We start from the raw sequence: 21,567 nt of genomic DNA on the forward strand, positions 1-21,567 counted from the left end.
CCATGTCCAGTTTTGCTGTTGTTACGTGTTAGCTGAGAGTGAAAAGGATTTAAAGGATAACTACCAATAACCAATGTTAGGGAAATCTGTTTGTTTTGTTGCGCGTTTCTGGATTTATTTTTAATATATACATCGGCCGATATATCGGATTTTTAAATCACAAAATATTCGTATCGGTATCGGCCTTAAAAATCCTATATCGGTCGGGCTCTATGTATATATATATATGTATGTATGTGTATATATATGTATGTATGTATATATGTATGTATGTGTATATATATGTATAGATGTATGTGTATATATGTTTATATATATGTGTATATTAGGGATGAGTCGGTCGCGACCGATTCGTTCACAACGAACGAATCCCGAACGTGAACGACAAGAACCGGTTCCCCAAAACAAGAAGAACTGGTTCTTTGATTCTTTTTTTTTAACATAAAACAAAAATATGGTCACGTAAATAAAATATACAAACTAAAAGAGCTTTGTCTCCCCGCGACCTTACATCGATTGAGTCTACAACGTTCTCAAAGATTCAGCCAATGAGAGGTAGCAATGGTGTTGCCATGGTACCTGGGTAAACAGATGACAAGGTGGTACCGTCGAATTTGCGCCCTTTCTCTGTCTGACGTATCTTGGGTCATACCATTCGATGTGGGGCCACTCGTATATCCCCCTACATTTCCGAAAATAGACTTGACCTCCATCTGTTTATTGGATAAACGCATTTCCCAATCCCGGGAGTCTTTGCTCCATTCTAGGGGGGGGGGGGGGGGGGCAAACACCTGTGAGATTCCCTGTCAAATGACGTAATCTGACGTAACGAACAAATCAAACAAACGAATCGTTAAAGTGAACTGAACCGAAATAACTAGTTCCCGGAAAATAATCATTTTGCCCATCCCTAGTGTATATGTGTATATATTGTGGCAACCCCCTTCGTCGGCGGCGGGGATTCTGGAATTAATGAAAGAAGCAGGGTTGCGGTGCAACGGGTTTTATTGTAAAACCAGTCACGAAAAGGGAAATCATATAAACTAAGGTTCTTCCGTAATCGGGAATAAGGGCACGGGACCTCCTGGTCCAGACCGTCCAGCCCTTCCTCGGGGTCGGCGGGGAAACAGCTCCCGACGCCTCCGGCTTACTTCTGGTGGGGAAAACGTTTCGTTAAAGCACGTCGGTTCCACAGCACGTCTCTTCCTCGTCAGCCCTCTCCCCTGTCTGCCACGTGCCCAGCCCTTAAAGCTCCTCTGTCCTGGTTCCCCAGGTGCCCCCAATGTTCTTGATTCCCTGGGCCCGGTTGATGTTCCCTCTAGCGCAGCTGGGTGGAGGGGGAGGTATCTCCCTTCCACCACCCGACCACGGGGCCGGTGCTGCAGCGGCTGGCCCCTGGTCAATTGCGTGGGGTTGCCACACACCCCCATCCTCAGCAGCAAGCCGGGGGTTCCTCCTGTTAGCCCTAGGCAGGCGTCCCTTCGGGACAGTGCGTCTGCGTTACCGTGGGCCCTTCCGGGTCGATGGACCACCTGGAAGCGGTAGTCTTGCAGGGCCAGGAACCAGCGCGTCACCCTGGCGTTGGTGTCCTTGGCCGTTGCCATCCACTTTAGGGGGGCGTGGTCGGTGACCAGGCTAAAGTTCCGACCGAGGAGGTAGTAACGGAGCTTTTCTAGGGTCCACTTGATTGCCAGCGCCTCCTTTTCCACCGTTGAGTAGGCCCTTTCGCTGGCCAGGAGCTTCCGGCTGATGAAGGTCACCGGATGTTTAGCTTTATACCACCTCAGGAACATCGCCAAACTCCGCCAATCACTCACCCTGGCTGATGCAGAGAAGCTCGTCCATGCCTTTGTCTCCTCCAGGTTGGACTACTGCAATGCACTCCTCATTGGGATCCCTGGCAAGAGCATCCAGAGGCTCCAATACATTCAAAACAGTGCTGCCAGGGTCCTGATGAGGGTGCGCAAGCATGACCACATCACCCCCATCCTGAAATCACTGCACTGGCTCCCTGTCTCACTCAGAATTGAGTACAAGGTCTCCCTCCTCACCCACCAGTGCCTTCACGGACTTGCCCCCCTCTACCTTCAGGAACTCCTCACCCCCCCGACAAACTCACGTACACTCCGTTCAGGATCCACTCACACCCTCCAAACCCGACATACGAAGCTGTGCACCATGGGTGATCGGGCCTTTTCTGCTGCTGCCCCTAGACTATGGAACGCCCTCCCTGACCACCTGAGGGCTCCACAGACAACAGCTCTTTTTAAACGGAACCTCAAAACCCATCTCTTTAAAAGAGCATTTAGCTAAACTTTCTTTGAGGTTCCCCCTTTTTAATAGTTTTTTTGGTATTTTTTTCTCTGAAGCACTTTGAGATTCTTGAATATAAAGTGCATTATAAATAAAATTTATTATTATTATTATTATTATGTTCCTCTCCTGACCGGACCTGAGATAGAACGGCTCCCAGCCCCACCTCAGACGCGTCCGTGTGTACCACGAAGGGGAGGCTGAAGTTCGGGGTGATGAGCACGGGCTCGGTGCAGAGAGCCTGCCGTAGGTGGGAGAAGGCTTCCTCAACCTCCTCCGTCCACTTCACTCGGTCGGGTAGAGTCTTCCGGGTTAGCTCGTTGAGGGGGCTGGCCAGTGTTGCGAACGCAGGGATGAACCTCTGATAGTAACCGACTAGTCCCAGGAAGGACTTCACCTGTTTCTTGGTGGTTGGCCTGGGCCAGGTCCGGATGGCTTGCACTTTTTCGTCCTGGGGTCTCACACAGCCCCTCCCGACTTGATAGCCCAGGTAGGAGGCCTCCTCCAGGCCCAGGCGACACTTCTGGGGGTTGGCCGTGAGCGCCCCCAGGACGGCTCGGAGGTGGTGGAGATGGAGGGTCCAGGTGCTGCTGTGTATTACGATGTCGTCTATATACGCGGCGGCGTATTCTCTGTGGGCCCGTAGGATCCGGTCCATCATCCTTTGAAAGGTTGCGGGTGCCCCATGCACCCCGAACGGGAGGACGGTGTATTGGTATAGCCCGTCTGGTGTGGCGAACGCCGTCTTCTCCCGGGACCGCTTGGTGAGGGGGACCTGCCAGTATCCCTTCGTGAGGTCTAGGGTGGATATGAACCGGGCCGGGCCCAGTTGCTCTATTAACTCGTCCACCCGTGGCATAGGGTAGGCGTCGAAGACAGACGCTTCGTTCAGTTTGCGAAAGTCATTGCAGAACCGGTAGGTCCCGTCTGGTTTGGGTACCAGAACCACCGGGCTGGACCACGCGCTATGGGACTCCTCTATGACCCCCATCTGCAGCATGCGGGCGACCTCTGTTCTGATGACGGCGCACCGTGCTTCCGGGATGCGGTAGGGCCGGAGGCGGACTCTGACTCCCGGTTCTGTCCGGATGTCTTGGCTGACGGTTGTGGTCCTGCCGGGTCGCTCTGAGAAGACATCTAGATGTGGGAGCACCATGTCACGCATGTCCTGTGTCTGGCTCGGGCTCAGCAGCTCCCCCACTGGGACCTCTGGAGGGGGCAGTCGAGCGGCCAGCGTCAGGAGAGTTGGATCCCGCGGAGTGGTCAGTGGTTGCCACCGCTTCAGCAGGTTGATGTGGTACAGCTGGGTGGTCTTGCGTCTCCCAGGTTGCCGTACCCGGTAATTGACCTCGCCCACCCGGTCGATGATCTCATAGGGTCCCTGCCACTTGGCCAGGAACTTGCACTCAGAGGTCGGGATGAGGACGAGGACCTGGTCGCCCGGGTCGAAGGTGTGCAGCTGGGCCCCCCGGTTGTACACCCGAGCTTGGGCTTGCTGGGCTCGTCCAAGGTGCTCCCGGACCACGGGCCACACCTGCGCCATCCTGTCCCGCACCTGCTCCACGTGCTCGATGATGGTGCGGTGGGGGGAGGGTTGGCTCTCCCAGGCGTCCCGGGCGATGTCGAGGAGCCCTCTCGGTCGTCTCCCATAGAGTAGCTCGAACGGGGAGAAGCCGGTGGAGGCCTGGGGTACCTCCCTGATTGCGAACAGGACGTGAGGGAGTAGCTGGTCCCAGTTCTTTCCATCGACCTCCATCACCTTTTTTAGCATGCGTTTTAAGGTCTGATTAAACCTCTCTACCAGTCCGTCGGTCTGGGGGTGGTAGACGGAGGTCCGGAGGTGGCGGATCTGTAACAGACTGAGGAGGTCCTTTAACACCCGGGACATAAAGCAGGAGCCTTGATCTGTCAAGATCTCCCTAACTATTCCCACCCTGCTAAATAACGTCATTAGCTCTCTTGCCACTGCCTTGGCTGTGGCGGCGCGGAGAGGTATGGCCTCTGGGTAGCGGGTATCGGCTCGGAGGCGGTCATCGTGCCCGGTGTCCCCGGGGGAAGGGATTCCGTGGACGAGGCGTGAGGCCGGCGTCCTACCTCTCTCGCGGGTCTCTGCGGAGGTTCGTCGGAGTCAGTCGGGGATGGTGGGGGATGGCCTGCCATGTAGACGGGTCGGCTTCGTAGCTGGCGCGGTCTCGTCCTTGGATGTCGGGGTCTTGGTGGGCGAAGCTCCGCCACCAACAGTCGTTCAAAGATGGGACAGTCTCGTCCAATTAACAGGGGCATGGGTAGGTTGGGCACTACCCCGGCCTGGACCGTGAAGGTCCCCTTCGGGGTTTGTACTGTGATGAGGTTGGTGGGGTATGTTTCCGTCTGTCCGTGGATGCAGCCCACCTCCACGTCCTGCCCGGGCGTTCCACAGGCTAAGTCGGGCCGGATCAAGGTGACCACGCTCCCTGAGTCCAGGAGGGCATGGGTGTCGCGCCGTCCCACCCGTACCGGCAGGCTCGGCGAGACGGTCCTCTCGTGTGACCAGCAGGTGGTGCGGAGGCAGGCTCCTCCCCTCTGGTCGGACGGACTGGCCGTGGGCATTGACACGTCCCCTGCGCCGGGACAGTGGCGGGCCAGGTGGCCCTTCTGGCCGCAGGTGTAGCACCTCCACTCCTCTCTCGGAGTCGGGGGGGCGGGGCCTCTGCGGGCCACGATGTTTTGAGCCGGGTAGGCGGGGCCTCGGACGACTGGTGTCTGGGAGCGCGGGGTCTCTGTCATCCGTCCGCGTCGTTCGGTCCGCGGCTCCCCCCCTCCGGGAGGCGGGGCTGTTCCTCCGCAAAGCCGCTGGGTTACTTGATGGTTCTCGAGGAGTTCCACGAGATCGTTCACCGTTCGGGGCTGGTTCCCGGAGGCCCAGCGTTTGGCGGCGGGGGGAAGCGATCGGATGCAGCGGTCTATGACGAGACGATCCAGCAGGGGGGGGCCGTCGCCTTCTACGAGCCACCGCTCGGCCAGCCGGACGAGTTGGGAAATCTGGCTTCTCACTGAGCCGAGCGGTTCGTAGCTCCAGTCGTGGTAGCGCTGCGCCTGGGCGGGGAGGCTGTGTCCATAATGGGCGAGGATGGCCTGCTTGAGCGTCGGGTAATGCCCCGCCTGTTGGGGGTTGAGATCCCGGTAGGCGCGCTGAGCTTCCCCGGTCAGGAAGGGCGCTAGGATGTGGCCCCAATCGTCCGCGGGCCATTGTTCACGGTCCGCGGTCCGCTCGAACACGTCAAGGTACGCCTCTACGTCGTCCTCCGGTCCCATCTTTGTCAGCCTCTTCGCGGGGGCGGCGAATGCAGGACCCCGAGCGAGCTGCTCGGCCATTCGGACCATGCATCTCCGTAGGACGTCTATCTCCTCGTCCCTCGTGGCGGGTTGGTTGGCGTGCTCCATCGTGGTCTGGGTTGTGTTTAAGTCCAGAGATCGCGTTGCCCGCATTCTCCACCACTGTGGCAACCCCCTTCGTCGGCGGCGGGGATTCTGGAATTAATGAAAGAAGCAGGGTTGCGGTGCAACGGGTTTTATTGTAAAACCAGTCACGAAAAGGGAAATCATATAAACTAAGGTTCTTCCGTAATCGGGAATAAGGGCACGGGACCTCCTGGTCCAGACCGTCCAGCCCTTCCTCGGGGTCGGCGGGGAAACAGCTCCCGACGCCTCCGGCTTACTTCTGGTGGGGAAAACGTTTCGTTAAAGCACGTCGGTTCCACAGCACGTCTCTTCCTCGTCAGCCCTCTCCCCTGTCTGCCACGTGCCCAGCCCTTAAAACTCCTCTGTCCTGGTTCCCCCGGTGCCCCCAATGTTCTTGATTCCCTGGGCCCGGTTGATGTTCCCTCTAGCGCAGCTGGGTGGAGGGGGAGGTATCTCCCTTCCACCACCCGACCACGGGGCCGGTGCTGCAGCGGCTGGCCCCTGGTCAATTGCGTGGGGTTGCCACAATATGTATGTGTATATGTGTATATATGTATGTGTATATGTGTATATATGTATGTGTATATGTGTATATATGTATGTGTATATATGTATGTGTATATATATATACGTGTGTGTGTATATATGTATGCATGTATATATATATATATATATATATATATGTGTGTATGTATATATGTGTGTATATATATAAAAATATGTGTATAGATGTATATATCAGTGGAGGCTTCTCCATTGAGGAGAGGGAGGAAGATCCTCCCTAACATTGTTGAGAATAAAAAATGTAGATGCCCAGACTATTGTAATGAATTAATGCCCTTAAATATGACTACTTTATTGCATTTGAATATATAATGTTCGTTTCCCTGGGTAAAGGGACATTAGCACCCCCTATCGCTTATTGACAATTACTTCAGGGAGGAAGGTCCTCCGTCGCCCTCCGTTGACTCCCATTCATTTCCCCGAAAGTACTGGCGGCCGGTGGATAACATGGGTTTCAATGGGAGAGAGGAGAAAAGTCCTCCTCTGAGTGGGTGGGACCTTAAGGGGTCTGATTCGCGCAAAAATCTATCCATCTGCCTTATGAACCAATAAGCAGGATCCCTGGATGTTGAGCAGCGTTGCCAGATTGGTCAGATTTCCCACCCAATTGGGCTACTTTTAACCATGTTAGGCTGGAAAAATTATCATTCGGCGGGAAATCTGCCCAATCTGGCAACGCTGTCGATAACAAACCCGGTCTGCATTGCCGCGGTGCTCAGTCAGAGACGCAGAGCAAGTGAAATCTGCGATAGCGAGATCCTAAATGTACAATGGAAACATTGGAAACGGAGGACATTGTTAACGTCTTATTAAAAAAAGCATTCCATTCATTGAGTTACAGTGCTAAGTTAGCGACCAAAGAAAGAGGTAGACCACTTCCCAAAATCAAGGTGACCAGAAGTAATGGCAACGTCATTGTTGTGAGTGCTACATGGTTTGCTAGGTACGCATGGCTTACTGGTAGCATTACAAGCAATTTATTGCTGGCCTTGTTTGCTTATGAATAATAGCAAATCTCCAACGTGGGCTGTTCATGGTTTCACTGATGTGGAAAATCTTGATAGGGCAACCAAACGCCACAAGTGTCAAGATCACGTTGGTGAGCACCAACGTGATCTTGACACCCGTCGAGATCTAGGCCCAATGATAGGCCCAGATTTTTTTATTTACTTTTACAAATCAATAGTAGGCCTGATTTGACAAATATGCTTTGCATCCTTTCCTTCTCAAATTACAGTGATGCCACTGGTGGCTTTGTATAAATTGTATTCACATAACTCCCTCCCTGCTATTTTGTAGTTCACCAAAACACCTTGAAACAACTTGAGTCTCACATTCTTATGCCACCATACACCAACAGTGCAAGCAGGCCAATGGCAACCAAGCGCGCAGTCCTTCCTCCCTCACTTTAAAAACCACCAGCCGCCACTGGTATATATATATCTGTATATGTATGCATGTATGTGTATGTATGCATATAAAATTAAAGAAAGGATACTTGTTCGAAAATTTGATATAAAGTCAAACCATTAATTTAATTTAATTTATTTATTGGCAGGATAAGCCCCTTGAGATGAAGCATCTTGTTTTCGAGGGGGCACTATGTTGGCAGTCATCTGATGCAGGATAGTTAATCGATGTATGATTATTCTACCCTCGCAATTGCCTTTCTGTGCAAGGCAACTAACTTAACTACTGGTGATGTCCTCAAATATAAAGCAAAAACATAAATACATAATGATAATAATATAAATAATGATTTGCTTCCCATTTATGAAACACTTGCCTTGTCAATGACCTTTCCATCACTCTCAGCCCTTGCCTGGACGTACTTCTCAACTCCTTATCTGGAGAAGCAATGTCCACATCATCTGGAAGATCTCCAGTGGTCTTAAGTAACATAGGAAAAAGAAAGGCAAAGGACAAGCAAGAAAAGTATGTTCAAATCAGCCTCATAGAAATTATTATTTTGACATATATACTTTTCATGTTGATTCCCTACTGTTAAGTCGTCTCATCATACCATACAAGTGTAACTTCCTCCCTGAAGAGAAAAAAAAATGATTTAGAAATTGTTAATATGATAATATTAAAGTCAACCACTACACACCTCTGAAAACAGACGTGGCTCCCGTCCATACATCAGACGATAGGGCGAATACCTGGAAGAGCCTTGGACACAAATTATTTGAAAAAACAATTTATTTTCATTTGTCTTCCCACCTCTCCTGTTGTCCATCAAGGGTCTTACCAATGGACCTCTTCAGTGTCTGATTGGTCCTCTCATCCAGTCCGTTCGTCTGTAAAAACAGCAAAGGAGAAGCAAGGGGAATTAGAGAATTTAAAGAGTGTCACAAATATGTATCGGTTGATAGTAACATTATTTAGGAGCTTATCGATCTTTCTTTTATGTCAGTTATATATCTTTATTACACAGCTTTTTTGAATACTCGATTCTGATTGGTCAATTATGGCATTCTACGGTCTATTATTTCTGTATAGCAGACCGCTGCTATGAATAACAGACTTCGGTATAGACGCAGTTCTGATCGTATTCGCGTCGGGGTCCTGCATCACCCTGTTGAGGTTTATTTCTCAATGACTGTCTCACTGTACATACGCTGCAAATGTTGCTATGATTTATACACCGGTGATGTGGAACTATCAGTCTTGTCCTTGATGGGCCTGGCCTCCTTCCACTTGGTGAAGAAGTCAGTTGCTGTCAGACAGAAGCGGCTCCCATTCTTTGAGGCTTTGAATGGTCCAATTAGGTCAACACCTAGAGTAGGGACAGAAATAAACACATGTCAATTTGTACTTATACAAGTACCTGGCTGCCCACAGGCCATGACGTTATGTAGATAGAAAAGGCAATACAGTACATTAAGAAAATAATAAAAATGTAACTATGACTTCGAGAGGTTGTAGCCGTTTCACAGGACCCAAAAGCAAGATATCTCACCAATCATATGCCATGGTGACTTTGGTTTGATGGGCTTCAACTCTGGGGCCTCCTTTTTCACTTGCTCAAACCTCTGGCATGACATACAGGTTTTCACCTTTACAACACAAGGAGATTAAACACAACATATTTAATAATATGCTCTAGAGTAGAGGCGATTTTCTTTGCGTGTCACAGTAGTTGAAATGAACAATTACTTATATAAGGCAATCACTATAAATTATTCTTTAAATCTCATGTGCATGCGGCATCAGCGTATCACAGGAAATATTAGAGCTGATCTGGATCAAACGCAACTTGAACAAATTGATCACTTGCCCAGTTCTGAGCATCTCCGGTAATTGTCTTCCTGTAGAACGATGGTTGATCTTGTCCTGCATCCTCTTGGCTCCAAAGTAGCCAGCATGGACTTCTCTCAGCACCTCATCCTTCTCTTTCTCAGTGAGGATCACCCTCCTCATTGAAAGGCCATTCTCCCCAAGGTAGTACATACAATTTCCTAGAAAAGGGTGAGAACATACATCAGCACTGAATCAGCCGTAGATTGTTTATAACTTAATTCAGTTTCCTTTGCAGGGCCTACTAATTTGTGAAAATGTAAGATGAATTAATGGACTGCATAAAATGTCATTTATTTAATTACAGAATACCTTTACGAGTGAATTATTTTGCATCCCTCCGGATCTGCCGTTTCTCCGTGAGAGAGATCCCTGCTTCATACATCTGAGATGACAGATAGAAGAAAATAGAATTAAGTGACACCATTTTCAATCAACAAGAAAAACCGATAAACCTAAATTCTATCTGTCTGCTTATCTATCTATCCGTCTATCTAAATTAAATGAACACAAGCTAGCTAGTTAGCAACACGTCAAACACTCAGTTTACTAGCTAAATCGATTAAACAATAAAATACAATACAAATATAAAGTTAGCAACGCTAATAAATGTATTTTGTAAAATAAGTCTTGCCTGTTTGTTATTTCGTCTTGTGACGCTCAATGAACGAGCGTGAATGTTCGAAAATGTTCATGAAGCTCCCTATCAATCAATCAATCAATTTATTATTTAAAGTGCAAAATCACCATGGTACATGGTCTCAATACACTTTACAAAATATCAAGTACAATAATAACAACATTAAAACAACATTAAAACACCACAGGTGTTTTGATAAAACAGTTAAAAATTATAAAATTATAAAACAGTTAAAAATTAGTTTAAACCAAAGTATTGAGTAAAAAGGTATGTTTTAAGACGGGACTTGAAAATTGCAGTGGATGAAGCTTCTTTGATACATAGTGGGAGGCCATTCCATAGAAAAGGAGCACGGTAGGAAAAGGCCCTGCCACCAGCAGACTTTTTATTGATTGGTGGGATGACAAGGAGGTTAGAACTAAGAGAACGGAGTGGACGTGGCGGAATGTAGGGAAAAAGTAGTTCAGTTAAATAGGAAGGTGCAAGTCCATTTAATGCCTTATAAGTTAAGAGGAGAACTTTAAAATCGGCTCTAGCCAGAATGGGCAGCCAATGTAATGATGCCAGGACAGGAGTTATGTGACAGTACCTACTTGTTTTTGTTAAGAGTCTGGCGGCTGAATTTTGCACAAGCTGAAGGCTCCTAGTAGAACAGATGGGGAGGCCAGAAAAAAGGACATTACAGTAATCCAAACGGGAAGACACAAGGGCATGGAGAACAACCTCGGCGCTACGCCGGGACAGAGCAGGGAGGATTTTAGCAATGTTGCGCAGATGAAAGAAGGCCGACCTGGTGGTTTCCTTGATGTGAGTCCGGAAAGTCAGGGTTGGGTCAAAAGTAATGCCTAGGTTTCTAATGTGCGTGCTTTCAGAGATTGAACAGCCATCGATATTAAGACAGAGACTCTCAGAGAAGTACTTAGTTATTAGGCTTAATCACCAGCAAATCAGTCTTAGCAGTATTAAGCATGAGAAAGTTTTGACTCATCCAGGTCTTGATTCGGCGAACACATGATTCCAGATTTTGTATATGGGAGGGGTCATTAGGCTGTAGTGGGATGTACAGCTGTGTGTCGTCAGCATAGAAATGGAACTTTATACCATATTCGGCAATTATCATACCCAGAGGGAGCATGTAGATACAAAACAGCAGGGGCCCCAGGACAGACCCCTGGGGCACACCAGTGGTAACCGTAGAGCATTCTGACAAAGAGTTATTGAAACTGACACATTGGGTTCTACTAGATAAGTAGGACTGGAACCAGGAGAGCGCCAGCCCGTGGATACCAACGTAATGCTCCAGTTGGTGTAGAAGCACACAATGATCTACTGTATCGAAGGCCGAACTTAAGTCAAGAATTAAAAGTAAGGAGGCTGATCCAGAGTCAGCAGTGACAAGTAGGTCGTTAACTACTCTAGTTAGGGCAGTCTCAGTAGAGTGGCAGGAGCGGAAACCAGACTGAAAATTGTCAGAGTTTATTGGCAGAAAGGTGGAGAGTCAGTTGATCAGCAACAATTCTCTCAAGTATTTTAGAAAAAAAAGGCAGAGTGGAAACAGGTCGATAATTTGCAAGAACCAGTGGATCGCTATTGGGTTTCTTGAGGAGTGGTTTAATGATAGCAGATTTATAGGTTAAGGGGACACACGTCATTGTTCGACGCGATCGTCCGTTGCCAGGCAACGTTCGACGCGATCATCAGTTGCCAGGCAGGTTTGGAATTTTCGAACGAGGATTACGTAGACAATTTCTGTGTGACAGGCAGCATCCTAAATGATAATCAGCCTGTTGCCTTTTGTTTGCTGAATGGTTAAAAAATATTTAAGTGTTGGCACTGCTTTTCATGTAATTCGTGGTGAACACTAAAAGATAGGTCTTATCGTCACCCTAAAAGTACACATACAATAAATTACAATACATGAGTTCACAGCTGACGGCTTTTTTTTTATTATTATTTACAACAGTTAGCTGAACATTATAGGGTCATGGCCTTCCACTCCCTGGTTTCTAATTCAAACACAGAAATCAACTACTGTGTTTGATATATGTGAAATTAAGCAGAAAAAACATGCGTTCTTCGTTGTTTCTTCTATTAGTCTCTAACTCATGCTATGATCTTTCATTGATCGATACCTTGAATGTTGAAAGGAATATATGATGCATCGTTGCAGCAACATTTAAGATGATCGTGATGAATTCCGCCTGTTCTGCTTCTGTGCTCTCTGTGGTCAAACCAAAACAAACTAGAGTGGCAGCGGACGTACTTATCCCGCCTCCTGCAAACTAAGACCCTACATCATATCCTGCCCCTTGCAAGCCCATCCCCCTAAACCCCCCATTGACTACTGATGTCGGAACAAAATCGATGTCCGCATATAAAGAAACCAGTGTGAATCACCTTCAGGGTCGAATCTCCGATGACCGTCTAATGACTGATGGCTGGTTGTGTGTTTCTCTGGACAGAATGGCAAAGTGTTCATGTTTACTGGAATGCTTGAAATGGTGGCAGATATTCACCAGCTCTCCTTTGTCCTCGGACACGAGATGGCCCACGCCATCCTGGGCCACTCCGTGAGTACAAACACACATAAATACATACAAGCATACAAACACACTTTTGAAAGAGCCAAACCATGTAGAAAATGTTGACCTCAACCATTGCAGCCATATTTTCTTGATGGATTTTCCAGTGTATCTTTCAGACTTTTATGACATGGGCACAGGTTGCTTTGATTGGTTTTCAGGGCAACAATATTTATCAGGCCTTTTATGTTCCTGCGTGTCTCCTTTTTTTACCTCAGTATATATCAGATGCTACCTTAACACTCGGATGGCTTTAGGTTCAACCTGGTTTCCATCGGTCACACATGGCTAGCAGAGGAACAGATGAGTCGTTTTGACCTCAGGCCATAATCATTTTACGAGCTTGACATCTTCATTTGTTGTTGCAACTTTGTTGATGGTGGCCTGTGTTTAAGGCCTAGAAAAAGCATTCAGGACTCTAATTAAGTTTATGTTCTTTTTAGAGCGTGAGCGTCCCTGCTCCGAAAAGAGAATTTAATATGTTGAAGGGAATGGCCGATCGACGAGGCTCTGTCTGTCCCGGGTGGTTTGCTCTGATCGGCTGCTGAAAGAGCCTCAGGGTCTGCTACGCCGTAAAGAGTGGAACTTCATAAATGCTTGGAACAATCCTCTCTCTCGCTCACTCACTCACTCACTGGCCATCCTGAAACCCCATCACAACATCCCAATTCGCTCTTGCTCTCATGTTCCTGTGTGTGTGTCCCCTACTGTCTGATACCTCTCATCACATTCACCTCTTTGTCCCTATCCCCAAGGCGGAGCAGGCCAGCCTGTCCCACGTTGTGGACTTGCTGTCTCTTATCCTGCTGACCGCCATCTGGGCCTTATGTCCCCGGGACAGTCTTGCCGTGTTTGGACACTGGATCCAGGGCAAACTTATACAGGTCAGACCAATTACTCATACAGATAACCCGCGGCAATGCTAAAGCTGACTCTCCTCTGCAGCTTTTCCATTATCGCCACCCCTTTTCCCCTGGTTTCCCAATACAACTCATATCTTTGGATCTGGACGACTGCAAACTCCAGTCAGTTCTCATCTGAGCAATAATGAAAATGCAAATCGGGGACGATTTGCATTTTCAATCACAAAACTAATATAATCAAGTTTCCGAATTTTCTTTGAACATTTGGAGACATGTGTACATTATTTTAGATTTCAACATTTTCTTTTTGACCATTATGTGTATTATTTAAGGCAAAATTTCAAAGTTCTCAGTTACAAAGTGTTTTCGATAGATTTGAAAAGTTAATGTTGGATCAGCCTCCATCATGTTTCACACCAGTCTTGTTGATGTTCAAATTCTTGAACCCTGTGAATCTGTATCCTCTGCCTGCCGCGTCGGATTCCTCTCTCAGCTGATGTTCAGCCGTCCGTACAGCAGGAAACTGGAGGCCGAGGCTGACAAAGTTGGAATGCAGCTGGCAGCTAAGGTAAAGCAGCATGACTGCGCTCATCCCATTATATTGCATTGTGTTACCAGGGACGTCATCTCCCTTCAGGGCTCTCTTCCTCTTAAACATTATCAATTTGATGAATTGTCATTAGCATGGTATTTTAGCCTAAAGGAATCCCAGCACTGTCAGTTACTTTACGAGACACCAGGGGGCACTGTTATCAAACCAAACAAGGTTACCCTGCTGCAGAATGCAGTGTGTGTGGTTGACTCCTGGGGGGCATGGGTGTTGGTGACGTGTGGGCGTGTCCTCTGCTGCAGGCGTGCGCGGACGTGCGCGCTGCCCCGGTGTTTTGGCAGCAAATGGAGATCACAGATCAGCTGAGGGCAGTGCCAGCTGTCCCAGAGTGGCTGTCCACACATCCCTCACACAGGAACCGAGTTACACAGATGGACCGCTTTGTGCCTCAGGTACGCACACACATGCACACGCACACATGCACACACGCACCCATGTGAGCATAAACACTGGGTTACTTAATACTGGACATTTTGTGGAACATGGGCCTGGTTGCCATGTGCTTTTAACACAATAAACAGATCTTTTGAGTGCTTCAGCATTTGAAAACAGGAAAGCGTTGACTGGGAAAATGAGTTGGATGGATATCTCTATTAACATATATATCATAACATCCCAAAGATATGTGACCAAATACTTAATGCTTTAATCTCTCTTGGCTGTGTGTTTATATACTGGAGACCCATTCAGCTCTCCCAACAGCCCCTCTGCCTAATGCCGTGTGTCAAGTGCTCCGCTGAAGAGCTGAGTTTAAAAGGTATTTGTTGAATTGAGGGTTCCATATTGATTCACCTTTCCATCCTGACTGGCGTGTGTAGGACGGGCTAAGGTATATTATATATATTTTTTTCCATGGCGCAAGGATAGGCTCTCTGTTAGAGCGCTCTTTAAAGGTCGCATGGCATGAAAATCTCACTTTATGAGGTTTTCTAACATTAATATGAGTTCCCCCTAGCCTATCGTCCCCGAGTGGCTAAAACTTGCGTTCGGTATAAAACGAGCACTAGGTATCCTGCTCACCTTTGGGTAAAATGGAAGCTCAGGTGGGCTGATTTGGAATGTGGCCCCATATGTCGTCATAAGGGGCCAAGTTACCTCCCCTTTCTCTCCCTTGCCCACCCAGAGAATTTGGTCCGCCAATGAGACTATGATTACACACACTGTAATGCAAGTGTTTTACACGTCTTTGTTATTTGGATAACCGTTCTGCTGTTGGTGTTTTAGTGCATAACACATTGGTTCTCTGACATCTCTGGTATTTCCACAACAAGACTGTAGTTGGGGTTAACTCAGCCATGGTTGTGAAGGAATTGGGGGGAAAGGAACTTTGGCTTTGACTCCCTGAAGTACGTGAACTGCGACGTGGAGGAGAAAGGGATTGTTGGCAGCCGGCAGCGGGCAGCGGGCAGCGGGCAGCCGGCAGCGGGCAGCCGGCAGCGGGCAGCCGGCAGCGGGCAGCCGGCAGCGTGCGGTTCAGTCTACTTCAGATTGATGTGGAAGTGGAAGAACCAGAGACGTCGGAGAACCCCACGCAGTCGTTTGTGATTCCTAATATCGTCTGGAGGGGCACACAGCTTTGGCCATGATAATATATTTTATATGATAGAGATATCGATGTATTGTATGATATTATTTGGATATAGAGCTCCAGGACTGTAACACAAGTGTTGTACACTTCTTTGTTATTTGGATAACCGTTCTGCTGTTGGTGTTATGGAGCATAAGACGTCGGACTCTCGTCTGGTACTTCCACAACGAGACCCGTAGTTGGGGTTATCTCAGCCATGGTTGACAAGTAATTGGGGGAAAGGAACTTTGGGTTTCACCCCCTTAAGTACATGAACCAAGACATGGAGGAGAAAGGGTGGCCGAGGCGACATGGCCGAGGCGGTGGTCCCTCGGCAGCGAGGCTCCGGCGGGAGACAATCGCGGTCCACAATTGCGGGAAACAATCCCTTTCTCCTCCATATCGTGGTTCAGTCTACTTCAGATTGATGCGGACGTGGAAGAACCAGAAACGTTGGAGAACACGACAGTCGTTTGAGATTCATAATATCGTCTGGAGGCGCACACAGCTTTTGGTCGTGATAATATATATATTATATAGATATTAGTTGTTGTGGCATCCAACGCGATTTCGCATGGATCCACTTTGACGAGGGTAGATAGATGTTCAGTACGCGAGTTCAGTATTTCGAGTTCCAGTTTATATTGTACACAACTTAGGGTTTGCAACAAACACGATATAGACCACGGTCAAAAACTGTGTCCTTCTACACCCGCCAACTCATGCAAACAACCCACCACCTGTTACCTGTAAGTAAAGGTGAATCACCAAAGAGGGCGGGGCTTAGACACCCAAACGGTGCCCAACACTAAGCACCCTGTGACACAGGCTACACCAAACATCACATCAGAGTCTAGATCGCGATACTTACAATATTCCAAAATAACAGAAATTACCAAACAATACAAATATCACAAATAAATCATAAACAGCAGAAATGGCTCCAACATCCCGGCCCCTAATTGTCCATAATATCCAATTGACAATTATACAATAATAAACATGGAGCATTTCGCAATTCTTAAATGTTAAGAGTCCACACATTTTGCATAATAAAGTCCAATGAAAAATGATTCATTCTTCTTCGAAAAAAGGCTTTCAAAATCCAAAAATAATGTTCTTTTCCTGTAAAGTGCAAAGAAAAGATTAATTAAGTGTCGGTGTCTACGTAAGGGTCAGTCAGAGTCAAATCAACTCAGGCCTCCAGGAGAAGCCATAGTTTAGTGATGGGCCTCTCCAAGATGTTGCTCTTTGTTTTGACCTTCACTCGTCTGACATGTCCTCTGCTGTCCGGGATTGTCTCTGTCACTCTCCCCATAGGCCATGAATTGCGTGGTGATGTTTCATCCACAATCAGGACCAGGTCATCTGGCTTGAGATTCTTTCTGGCTACGTTCCACTTCTGTCTTTCCTGCATGAGAGGGAGGTACTCTTTGACAAAGCGTTTCCAGAACAGGTCAGCGATGTACTGCACCTGTCTCCATCTCCGTCTGGAATAGCAGTCATCCTTCTGAGACACTCTGGGAGGCAGCAGGGGTTTTCCTTTCAGCAGGAGCAGATGATTGGGTGTGAGGGCCTCTGGATCACGTGCACAATCATAAACTGCAGTGAGAGGTCTATCGTTTAGGATGGTTTCTACCTCACACAGAACAGTATGCAGGCTCTCGTCATCCAACATCTGCTGTCTGACGACAGAGTAGAGGACCTTTTTGACGGTACGGATGAGTCTCTCCCATGCGCCTCCATGGTGTGAGCCGTAAGGCGGATTGAAACTCCACTTTATTCCTCTTGCTGACAAGCGCTGCTGGATCGTGTCATTATTCAAAAGAGCAAGTGACTCTCTCAGCTCACGTTCTGCTCCTACAAAGTTTGTGCCATTGTCAGAGAACATTTCTTTGACCTGACCCCTTCTGCACATGAATCTTCGGAGAGCACAGATACAAGAGTCAGTGTCCAAAGAATGTGCCAGCTCTAGATGGACGGCTCTACTGACAAGGCAGGTGAATATGACGCCGTACCTTTTCACCACACTCCGGCCCCTTTTTGCTTCTATTGGGCCAAAGTAATCAACGCCCACGTAGGTGAAGGGAGGGTGGTCCGGCTGTGTGCGGCTGAGAGGCAAGTCTGACATTTTCTGCACACTAGGGGGAGTGTGCCAACGTCTGCAGAATATGCAGTTTTTCATGATTGTTCTGGTGGCAGAATTGGCTTTTATGACCCAGTATTTCTGGCGAAGTTTTGAAAGCATCTGGTTTCTGCCACCATGGCCTACCGAAATATGGATGTGATGGAGGAGCAGTCTGGTCAGATGGCTGTCTTTGGGTAGAATGGCCGGATGCTTGAACTCTTCCGGCATTGCCATCCTACTCAGTCTTCCGCCTACTCTCAGTACTCCATCACAGAGGTAAGGGTCAAGTTTGAAAAGCTTGCTGCTAGCTTTAACAGTAATCTTTCCTGCTTCCAGTGCTGAGATCTCCTCCCGGAAGTGTAGTTGTTGAACACGGCACAAGAGAGTCTCTTCAGCACGTGCAAGATCTTCAACAGACAGATGTTCCTGTGTCTGTACCTTTGGATCTTTTCCAGATACCTCAGACTGTTGGTGAGCGAGTGCTGCGGCCTTTCTCTTTCTGCTCAAATGCATGAGCAGATCCCTGAATTGCAGGAGCCTTGCTGTTGCTCTTTTGAGGCGATCCCATGAAGAGAAGTGCTGTATGAATTCAATGACCGGATCTCGTGTTTCTGTTGCAGCTGTGCCAAAGACTGCAACAGTCTTTTTGATCTCCGGGTCATCAGCAGCAAGAGAGATGGAATTCTCTGGGTATTTGGGCCAGGTTTCCTCTGGCTGTTTCAGAAAGGCTGGACCATGAAGCCATTGTTCAGACTTCAGAAATATTTCAGCCGTCAGGCCCCGAGAGGCGTCATCCGCCGGGTTGAGGACACTGCTCACGTATCGCCACTGAGACTTCTCTGACAGATCCCTGATGGTGGATACTCTGTTCGCCACATATGTCTGAAAGCGGATGGTGTCGCTGAAGATGTATTTCATGACAGTGGTGCTGTCAGTCCAGTAGACTGGTGGCTGAAGAGAGTATTCAAGCTCCTTTTCCAGCATTCTGTTGATTCGAACGGCCAGGACTGCGGCTGCTAGTTCCAGTCTGGGAATGGTGATCGGTTTCAGCGGGGCTACTCTTCCTTTGCCCATCACAAAGGCAATGTGAATGAGACCTCTGGTGTTGGTGAGTCTCAAGTAGCTCGCTGTGCCATATCCCACCTCGCTGGCATCACAGAAATGATGTAGCTGGGCATCAGAAACTTCTCCGAAGTCCTGTGGCCGGTAACATCTTCTGACGTTATGGGTTGTCAACTGGCTCAGACCACCGATCCATGTCTCCCATCTCTTGGCAACGGCGGGCGGAATCTCTGAGTCCCATCCATAGCTTCCTCTGCAGAGTTCTTGCATTATCCTCTTTGCTGGAAGGACCATAGGTGCAAGAAATCCAAGAGGATCGAAAACAGAGTTGGCCACTGAGAGAATGCCCCGCCGTGTGTAAGGCTGTTGTTTTAGAGAGAGATTAAAGCCAAGGGTGTCTGACGCAACGTTCCACTGCACGCCAAGAGCGCGCTCTAATGGTAGCTCACTCTTCTCCAGGTTGACATCTGCAATTTCCTTCAAAGCTCGGTCTTCTTCTGGGATTGAGGCTAACACATGTCTGCTGTTGCTCACCCACTTAGTTAGTTTAAAGCCTCCTGTTGCACATGTCGCTCTGAGTTCACTGACCATACGTATGGCTTGTCGGTCAGAGGAAACAGATTTAAGACAGTCATCGACATAAAAGTTGTTTCTGATGGTATTTAGAACGTCTCTGTCCACCTGGCCCTCATTATCAATGGCAGTTCTCTTCAAAGCGTAGTTGGCGCAGCTTGGTGAGGAGACAGCGCCAAAAAGATGTACTACCATTCTGTACTCAACTAGGGGTTGGTCGACATTGCCGTGAGGCCACCATAGGAACCTCAAGAAGTCAGCATCTTTTTCAGGGACTCGGACTTGATGAAACATCCCCTCAATATCTGCCATAATGGCCACTGGTTCCTGTCTGAATCTGAGTATGCCGCCCAGGAGTGTGTTTGTCAGATCAGGTCCTTGCAGTAACTGACGATTGAGTGAGGTGCCCTGAAATTATGCAGCGCAGTCGAATACTACACAGATTTTGTTTTTCTTCTTGTGGTATACTCCATGGTGGGGTATGTACCACACCCTACCATCGCTTCTTGACAATTGGTCATCTGGTATCTGCTCAGCATGGCCTTTGTCAAACATTGCATTCATGAACTTATTGTAGTCTGAACGAAATGACTCATTCTTCATGAGCTTCCTCCGCAGCGCCATGGCTCTGAGCTCTGCGACAGTCTTGTTGTTTGGCATGGTCAAGTTCTCATCCCGGAAGGGCAGTCGCATCATATAATGGCCATCTTTCTTCACAGTTGACTCATCCGCAATCTTCAAGAATTTCTTGTCTTCAAAAGACAGTTCAGGTTGCTCCTCACAAGCCCTTTCCGGGAAGTCCAGGTTGTACTGCTTGACCAGCTGTTCCTCTAATCTTGTAACAGAGATTCTGTTGGAAGAGACACACGGTCGGCCACGTTCATCAGTAAGTGCACCACCACTCAATGGTCCGTTGATGATCCATCCTAAGTGGGTCTTGACAGCATAAGGCCCGTCTCCTTGGCTGTGAATGATTCTCCAAGGCTCCAGTGCCCATGGGGCATTGGCACCGATAAGCAGACCTATATCTGCTTTAATGGCTGAAAGCTGAACGTCTTTTAAGTATGGCCACTTCTGCAAGTCCTTCTGTGCAACAATGTTCTCATGGCTCACTGGGATTCTGGATTGCGTGAATACTTCAGGTAAGTGCATAAAGTCTGTTCCATCAATGCTGCTCACCTCTAATCCATTCACATGGTAAGTATTCACAACTCTTTCTTGTCCCATTGTTTGTAGTAGGATTTCAGTTCTTCTGCCCTCTACATGCAGATCTTCCATCAGCTTCTCTGTGCAGAAACATGCATTGCTTCCAGGATCGAGGAATGCGTAGGTTTGTATGAATTGGTTGCTTTTCACACTCTTTACCTTCACAGGCACAATGGCAAGCTTACAGTCAGACACACCGGCCCCAGTATGCTACGTAGCCAATGCAGCAGCAACTGAATTACTTCTGGTTTGGGTGATGGTGGACTGCTCCACTTGGCCACTATGGCTAGTGTGGCCCTGATATGCAGAAGGCCTTTGGATTGAGGCTTGTTGTATGTGGATATGCAGAATCGTCGGGTGTTTTTTCTGACATGTTTGGCAGGTCAGACGTTTCTTGCATGCGCTACTTGTGTGACCTTTAATAAGACAAGCGAAGCACATTCCATTTTCTTTTAAGAACTGAACCTTTTCTGTATGTTGCTTTGCTGCCATCTGGTGGCAGGATTCCATGAAGTGGTTTCCTTTGCAGAAGATGCATGGCTTTGTGAACGCCACTCTTGAGAGGTTCTCTGGTTCTCTCCTCACTCAGCGGTGCATGAGTTACTACTGGAGTGATTGTGGTAGCAAAGCTTTTCCTGCTCACAGTCCTCTGTTCAGGTGTTTTTATGCTTCTGGCTGGTGACGGTTGGAGAGAGCCGAACACTGGGTATAACAACAT

At 48.1% G+C, this 21,567-nt stretch overlaps 1 protein-coding gene across 5 annotated transcripts in view; it reads left to right on the forward strand.

Moving 5' to 3' along the window:
• Positions 1 to 21,567, forward strand: part of oma1 (OMA1 zinc metallopeptidase) — an 84,454-nt gene that overhangs the window by 46,832 nt on the left and 16,055 nt on the right. For 3 of the 5 annotated variants that reach the window (XM_056604558.1, XM_056604556.1, XM_056604554.1), the window contains exons 4-8: positions 12,721 to 12,828; positions 13,596 to 13,724; positions 14,197 to 14,271; positions 14,556 to 14,705; positions 15,016 to 15,070. In XM_056604558.1, coding sequence (XP_056460533.1) covers positions 12,721 to 12,828; positions 13,596 to 13,724; positions 14,197 to 14,271; positions 14,556 to 14,705; positions 15,016 to 15,070 — 517 coding nt within the window. The remainder of the gene's footprint in view (positions 1 to 12,720; positions 12,829 to 13,595; positions 13,725 to 14,196; positions 14,272 to 14,555; positions 14,706 to 15,015; positions 15,071 to 21,567) is intronic. The other 2 variants (XM_056604555.1, XM_056604557.1) reach the window with 1 other exon arrangement.

This window comes from Gadus chalcogrammus, chromosome 12 (genome assembly GCF_026213295.1).
Source record: "Gadus chalcogrammus isolate NIFS_2021 chromosome 12, NIFS_Gcha_1.0, whole genome shotgun sequence".
Classification (NCBI taxonomy): domain Eukaryota; kingdom Metazoa; phylum Chordata; class Actinopteri; order Gadiformes; family Gadidae; genus Gadus; species Gadus chalcogrammus.